Genomic DNA, 7,989 nt, shown 5'->3' on the forward strand with positions numbered 1-7,989 from the left:
TGTTGCAGCTGCTAGCATCTGCTTCACTCTTTTTTGTTGTTGTTGCTTTAACCGCGGAACAAATACACCTATGATGTATAGAGACACTAGCGGACGGACTGTACAGAGAGACACACTGGTTTATCAACGTGGGAAATAACTCACTCAATTAGTGTATTTTGTAGGCCTTTACTGTATGTAATACTCTTAGCTAAGGATTAGGATGTCAAATCAATCATTTTGACAGACCTGTGACTCATCTATGATGGTTTGAATCCTGGGTCTTTGAACCCATATTTGATTCTGAGCACATACAGCCTCACGCACAGGCCTGTATAAACCATGTAACCCACGTACAGCAGTTCACGCTTCAAGAGAAGGTTTGTCTATGACAAAGTCATTTAATGCTTGCTATGGCATTGCGTTTTTTTGATGTGTTTGGTCTGGTGTACATGAAATACATAGAAAATCACGAGTAATGTATTTTAGCATGGTTTGATCCATGATGATTCAACACGATTCAACAACAATCCAAATGGGAGTGATTCAGTGTAGCCTAAATTCTGCTTCTTCTCAGCTCATTGTCTCTGCCACACTAACTCTGCCAAGAAGTATGCTTTGGCATCATTTTAACAGTTCCCCACTTACTTATTTATTAAAGCGTTTCTTAGCTTGAATAATTCATAAAGGCTATGCTTGCCCCTAGTCAAAACGTTTTACTCTCTAGTCTTTTATAAAAAAATTAAACATTCAACTGTTGGCTATTTTGTTTCGAATCTCTAAACACACAACAAACACTTTGACAGGCATTAATTGCATTATTGTACAGTAACAGAGCTACGTGTAATCTATGTAGGGTATTTATCACGGGACATGCAAACAAACCACACAAAAACTGTGTCAACTCAAACCCTAACCAGAGTTGATGTTTTTTAAGTTTCAACTCAGAAGGCTATATGAAGAGCAATCAATTAATTACAAACACCCCATAAAAAAACAACAACAAATAGATCATTTCCAATCAAAACAGAATTGACTCCCAGGCGCCTCCAACTGAAAATGGTATCACTCAGACGTACTGGCAGTGAAGATCGGCCCATGAAGTGATGGAGAGGTGTACTTGGTGAGCTCATCATCGCGAGACTTAAGGAGCAACATGTCTTTCTTTGCGACTTCTCGCGAGAGACAAACTGCACTGCCCGAATCCAGCTGGTACGTCTAAAAGAGGTAAGTGCGGGTGAGATGGACATTAGAAAATGATGGATAACGTAAAACTGTAGAGATACAAGAATGCGGCATCGTGTCATGTCATTACAGAAATAAAAAGGTCTAGGTGTTTGTAGGGATTCTAGTGAATTAACGGCGTTCATACAGGCCACCTAAGCATCGCTTGTAGTCGTGACTGGAGGAGATAAGGTGAAAATCCTAATTTGCCTATGGATGGCAATAAGAGTTTCCATGGTATTTGTGATATTTACAGTGTGTCAACATATTATATTTACCAATACTATTTAATTGAACCGGCATGTCGTGGTGCCAAATGTGCTGCAAAGATACAGGGTGTTCCAATCCACACACACAGGCGCACTGAGGTTGCCATACCATCATTGCGAGTGCTCTTGCACAACGACGGATGTGCTTCATAGTAGCAAATGTGGTCACTGCGATGCAGTGATTGAAAAAACCCACTTAATGAACACATTCATCCACGTATTTTTAAAGCTATTTCAATCTTTTTTTTACTCAGTACAGAAGACAGTTGTTATAATGCACGTCACCCTGGAACGAATTGATGATCCTTGCTTTAGGGCTGTTATAGCAGGTACAGAGGGCATATTACCGCTACCGTGGTACATACATATTTATGTAGATTACGGAACATATTTCAATGTATTAGAACTGCTATGAACTACATAAACCCATCTCAACAAAAGATTGCGGTAGGTAGTGGGCCTGCACCAGAGCAGCTCCTCTCACCAGTGTGCAGTCTTCCAGCCGACAGTCCTTCAGTCAGGTCAGCTTCCTCAGCCCGCCTGTGGAGGTGTGAAGGAGACTTTATTGGTTTGCCTCTGAAGTGGTTTGGAGCTGTTACGAGGTGTTAATGGCCTGAGTAGTGGTTGAAGTCCTACTGAGTGTCCTTCTGCATGTCTCTGTGGTTCTGACTCTGTGAATCTACTAGCGCACCGCCTGTTTAGCCGCTGTCTTGCCATTTAGGCTATGGGGGAATTTGCCTATTCCTAGGGCTCAGAGTTGTTTCTGAACTTGTGATTTGACCGGGCCTCCAGACTTTTGCCTTGGTCAGGTCAGGTAGTCAGGAAAACTCTGGGCCAGAGGAATAACTCTCTGTTAATGGTATGTTACTCGGGACCAGTTTTTCTTGGTTAAGTTACAAGGTCAGGAAAACTCTGGGCCCTGACATCCAGCCTCCCCATCAGCTCTGTAGCAGTGAGTTGAGGTCCGACCAGCCATCCATCCAGCCAGCCAGCCAGCCGCCAGCCGGTCAACCAGCCAGCCAGTCACCATGGGGAACATCTTTGGCAACCTGCTGAAGAGCCTGTTAGGGAAGAAGGAGATGAGGATCCTGATGGTGGGGCTGGACGCTGCAGGGAAGACCACCATCCTATATAAACTGAAGCTGGGAGAGATAGTCACCACCATCCCCACTATCGGTATGGAAAGTCTCACAGTCTTAACCACAAAGGACATTGGCTATAAAGAATTAGAACCAAATGAAACACCATATCGTTTTGACATTTTGACTCATCCTTAATCATCACACGCTTACAACTGTTTATAAGGCATTCATAACACACATACGACTCTTTATGAGCGGTTTATAACCCCGATGGCTGTTCAAAAGACATTTATAACACTCGTTTCCTTTTCCCCCTGCTCAGGGTTTAACGTGGAGACGGTTGAGTATAAGAACATCAGTTTCACGGTGTGGGACGTGGGTGGCCAGGACAAGATCAGGCCTCTGTGGAGACACTACTTCCAGAACACACAGGGTAAGTATAGTGGGAGCTCAGCGGGATAACGCTCTTGTGACCTGTAAGCTGAACAGGAATGGCTCTGGCTCTTAACTGGTCTGTGACTGTGTAATGGAGGTGGTACAATGAACCACGCTCATGTGATGAGTAAACTTGCCTGAGACTTGAAAAACGTACATTAGCTCCCCAGGCTGCTAATGCCTAGGCTTTAGCTCAGTGCGCTAACTCAGTCTTGTGACTGGTCGGTGACACTATATAGGGAAAGGGGTATGCAAATCTTACCCTACGAGGTCCGGAGTACTGCTGTTTTTCTGTTCTACCTGATAATTAATTGCAAATGCAACAGGGGTGCAACAGGGGTGCTGCCAACACCTCACCTCAGCTTCCTCCACTGACCGACTGCCCCATACCGGGCTCGAACCTGTGACCCTCTGCTTCTCAACACACTGTGACCCTCTCCTTCCTCACTGACGACGTTCCAACCGTATGAGCTATACAAAAGGTACCACTTGGATGGCACCATTGGCGATATGTCAAACTAGCTGTGGAGTGAGCTTACGGTATGTTCTTAACTCTTACTCACACCAGGTGTCCCAGGTCTACTTCGGTCCCTGGTTGGAAGAATGAAAAACATGTCTGTGGTACTGTCTTTAACGTCCAGATTTGAAGGGCTATAGGGCTTTGCTGGGACAAAGACTGCCCCTACAGGCCTATGATACATCCGGCACCATGATGTCACCCCTGACACCTGAAGCTATTGGGCTGACTCACACACTCTAGATATAGACATTTGCATACCGCATCAAGCACGTGTCCTTCACATTGAAAGCATTTGACTTGTTTTGTCTTAGGATTGTTATGTTTTTCTATACCATGCACCAGTTGGAAGACGAGCCTGTTCATTCTGATAGAGGGGGATGCCTAGAGACAGAAAAACACAGTGTCATCAGCCTCAGCTTCCTCCACTGAACGACTGCCCCATACCGGGCTCGAACCTGTGACCCTCTGCTTCTCAACACACGTGACCTTCCTCACTGACGATGTTCCAACCGTATGAGCTATACAAAAGACTCACACACTCTATACTCTATACTATACGAACCATATAGTTTAATGACAAGCACGTCGTGCTTCCTGACGAATGAGTCCTGTTGTGGTTCCAGGTTTGATCTTTGTGGTGGACAGTGTTCGGGTTGAGGGTACCTATCAAGGTTTGTCATGGTTACAGGGCTGCCCTTTGTGGTAGACACAGTAACAAAGTTTGTTGTGGTTCCAGGTTTGATCTTTGTGGTGGACAGTAACGACCGTGAGCGGGTGAACGAGGCTCGGGAGGAGCTGATGAGGATGCTGGCTGAGGACGAGCTACGAGACGCCGTGCTTCTCATCTTCGCTAATAAACAGGTATGGACAATTGCGATAGCCTCACTCAATTTGTATTTTTCTCTGCTGCCTCATGTGCTTTTCATCGCTAACTCTCCTTCTGTCTAACTCTCATACCCGGGATTTCCTTACCCCTATAATCTTCTCTCTCTCTCTCATGTGGTTTTCTCCACTCCTATCCTTCCGATTCTACCTCACGTCCTGTGTAGGACCTGCCCAATGCCATGAACGCAGCAGAGATCACAGACAAGCTGGGGCTCCACTCCCTACGTCACCGTAACTGGTACATCCAGGCCACCTGCGCCACCAGCGGAGACGGCCTGTACGAGGGCCTCGACTGGCTGGCCAATCAGCTGAAGAACAAGAAGTGAGTGGACCAATCAGAGGAGAGTGAAGAGAAACCTTAGTGTCAGCTCTTGAAACAGGAAGTGGTAGTTGGTTGTAGTTGATCCATTGAGTGAATAATCCTGACACGTCGGGAGTGAAATGTGATTGGTATGTGCTGTAGGAAGGGGGCTTAAACTGTACCATTCCTTGAGGACCTTTTCAACCCGATGTCAATTATTAAAAACAGTTATCACCTTTCAGACATGTGCCATCAATGTCAATACATGACATGTCCTACATAATTATGAAAGCATTGATAAGCATCCCGTTTTTGGAAACACTATTTATGTATTCATTAATTAATTAATGAATACATTATTTATTTATTTATTCATTTATGTAATTTGACTTATACATCAGAATGGATACTAGCAATGTTAGTTGGTTTTGGAACCCAGTATTATGCATGGCCGTACAGTAAAAGATCTCTCGGAAATGAAGTTTGGAATTGTATCTGTCTAATGTTATCTATTTAGCCAGTCTTCTGACAGTATTCTCCTTTTACACTCAAATTGCTACTGCTGGTTGGAGCAATGCAGTAATGGTAGATATTATTGAACAGTGACATAGGTTTGTGTAAAACACATCCAATATGCAAGAGCATGCTTTTTTCTATGTCAACTGTATATTACCCATTTTACTCAACAAGTACAAACATATACCTGAAAAAAATATACCTGAAAAATACCTGAAGGAGTCATCGTGGTTGATATGTTCAATTGTAGTTATCGGGATTTGTGTATGGACTGATATATATCGATATAAAGACGGAATCCGCATTAGGGCCACTGCCCCCCCCAGCGCCTTTGTTATTGTTTTGGTTTTGTTGACTAAATGTAGGTGAGGAGAACCCAAACCGAGGTGAGCAGCTTGGTTAAAAATATATATATATATATTTGCAGTACATTTTCTTCTGTTCTACCGTGTGTGCAATGCTGTCGGGGATGGGGGGGGGGGGGGGGGGGGGGGGCTGTGTTTGTTGTTTGCAGTAACTTCTTTGTTGTTGTAACATCCCAAATGGAACTCAAAGGATTCCAGCTTTAACATTACAGCTTGTGTATTACATTTCCCACATTGAGTTTAGTTTGATGCAGCAGTTGTTTTTGTGGCCTTATTATCGCTAGTGTTGAAAACCCCTTATTCTGATGATGGTTTTGTGTGTAAAGTTTAACATCAAGCGGGACCACAGTTGTGGCAAAATGTATCAATTCATGTCTTGATTTTTCCCTCCTTTAACTCAGTTGAGTCTGTGCAAGAAAAACAAAAAACAAAAGTCATGTTATATTACTGTAACAATGTAATTACTCAACATTCCAGTTAATGATGTGTATTAAAATGAATTGAAACAGGGTTTTATTTATTGATGTTACCAGACAAAAAAAAGTGTGACGATTAAATCCTAGTTAAGAGTACATATGTATTGGTGAGGATGTGTCCAGTGATACCAGTTTAACTGCACTGGTAAGTCAATAAAAAAATACCTACATTCTTTCATTAGATTCCATGTCTTCAGATTGTTAGGGCTCTTCTTGAGTTTTGGGATGTGTGTGAAATATTTTCACAGCTTGGCCCGCAATTTAGTTCAGCGATTCAGAGGTCCATATTGGCACCATCCCCAGCGCATGCGCTATCCACGCAACAGCCCTGTGTCTCCAGCCCTCCAGCTTCCATCCCACTCCACCCCAGCTCTAGCACTGGCCCCCACCCTAGCCCCAGGCCCAATCTGCCCCGCTCCTCCATCCCCAGTGCTCTGTCTCCAGGGGTGTGACAGCAGTATGTGGGTCAGATAGAGCTGCTCCCTGGGCCCCCGGGGCCCCCTGCAGGCCTGCCACAATAGCGGCCCCAGGGTGGGTGCCATATCTGGGATTCTCTTCCGTAACCGGGACGCCCCTCGCCCAGGGCACAGACACACTGGCAGCAACCCCACAATCAATTCATCAATCTGTTGAAGGGACTGGCTACCAGGCGGGATGCAAAGGCCATGCAGAGGACTGGAACATCAACCTGCCCCCACACACGGCCTGGCCCCGGACAGACAGTCAGACAGGCCAGGGCCACTAGGGAGGAGGATGATACTCTGGTGAAGGATCTGAGGAGGTCTGGTGACAGCAGCCAAATCCACCAGAACTGGGTCAATCATGGTGCCATCATCGTACTCTGTCATCGAGCCATCCCACTCACAGTAGTCTGTCTATAACAATAGTCTGTAGACTGTTGATGGAACACCAGATCACAGATTCAGGACTGGCTGACACATGTAGACACATAAATACTGTATTTACTGCATAGGGAGGCTGTTCTTTCCCTTGCTTTTATCTGCTTCCGATTTAAGAGTTGACCATAGGAGTTGAAAAGTCAGAAAAACTAGAAAGTAATAGCAATTTAATATTGTGTTCTTATGCAACACCATTATAATAGTTAGAGATGGGGATGGATTTTGTGTATGTTTTTACATTAAAGGCTAAATGCGAAGGCCTATTACACGCTAAACGTGCAACATTTGCTCAGTGTTCAGGTAATACACTTCTGTGGCAGACAACTCAGAGCCCTGGCCTCTGTCTCCCCCTGCTGCATATAAAGAGTATGACATGGAATCACAAAACAGCTAGGGGATGTATGCACATAAATTAGGTACTGCCTAAGGACCCAATTACAACCCGAGTTGAGCACCGTAAATGAAACGTCATTCCCTTTGCTTTTCACCCGCTATGCTATTCGTTTGGGGCGGAGATGGAATAAATGAAGGTGTGGCGGAGGTGTGTCTACAGATACGCCCTATTCGGACCTTGACTTAATTCCCTAACAATTCCACCACCTTGACGCCCGAGGAAAACCGTGAATGAGGTCTAGCGAACCTACCGGTTCCAATTGGGAAAAGCATCTATTCATTTTTCCAATAGAAATAACACCATTCTCCATCGACTGTCATTTACAACTTGATAAGAGTTAGGTTAATGAGTAATCGACTTGAATAAGGGAATTATAAATATAAATTACACTTGTTTTAAATATATTTGACCTTATAATCGCTGGAGACAAATGTGTAACCAGTCATATGGCAGCAAACTGAAGCATATCAACATATCAACTTTCCCACAGTAAAGTTTATGAAATGCAGTGCCATTATGCAACATGTTCATTGCAAGGCCTTTTAACTTGCAGGGATGGGCACTAGCGAATGTCTTAAGTATAGGCTACCCCAACTTCTCTGTTTCCTATTTCTATCATGTTAAATATTACCCACTAACAGTCA

General features: G+C 44.2%; 1 protein-coding gene across 2 annotated transcripts; it reads left to right on the forward strand.

The window, feature by feature from the left end:
* Positions 1 to 1,157: 1,157 nt before the first annotated feature.
* LOC139368418 (ADP-ribosylation factor 3a) lies at positions 1,158 to 6,228 on the forward strand. 2 transcript variants are annotated; one of them, XM_071107284.1, is made up of 5 exons: positions 1,158 to 1,206; positions 2,415 to 2,648; positions 2,877 to 2,987; positions 4,246 to 4,370; positions 4,559 to 6,228. In XM_071107284.1, exons 2-5 carry the CDS (start codon positions 2,501 to 2,503, stop codon positions 4,718 to 4,720), a joined length of 546 nt encoding a protein of 181 aa, XP_070963385.1. In that variant the 5' UTR covers positions 1,158 to 1,206; positions 2,415 to 2,500; the 3' UTR covers positions 4,721 to 6,228. The 2 variants fall into 2 exon arrangements, with proteins under 2 accessions (XP_070963385.1, XP_070963386.1); XM_071107285.1 differs by lacking the exon at positions 1,158 to 1,206 and adding an exon at positions 1,391 to 1,440.
* Positions 6,229 to 7,989: the final 1,761 nt, after the last annotated feature.

This window comes from Oncorhynchus clarkii, chromosome 16 (genome assembly GCF_045791955.1).
Source record: "Oncorhynchus clarkii lewisi isolate Uvic-CL-2024 chromosome 16, UVic_Ocla_1.0, whole genome shotgun sequence".
NCBI classification, from domain to species: domain Eukaryota; kingdom Metazoa; phylum Chordata; class Actinopteri; order Salmoniformes; family Salmonidae; genus Oncorhynchus; species Oncorhynchus clarkii.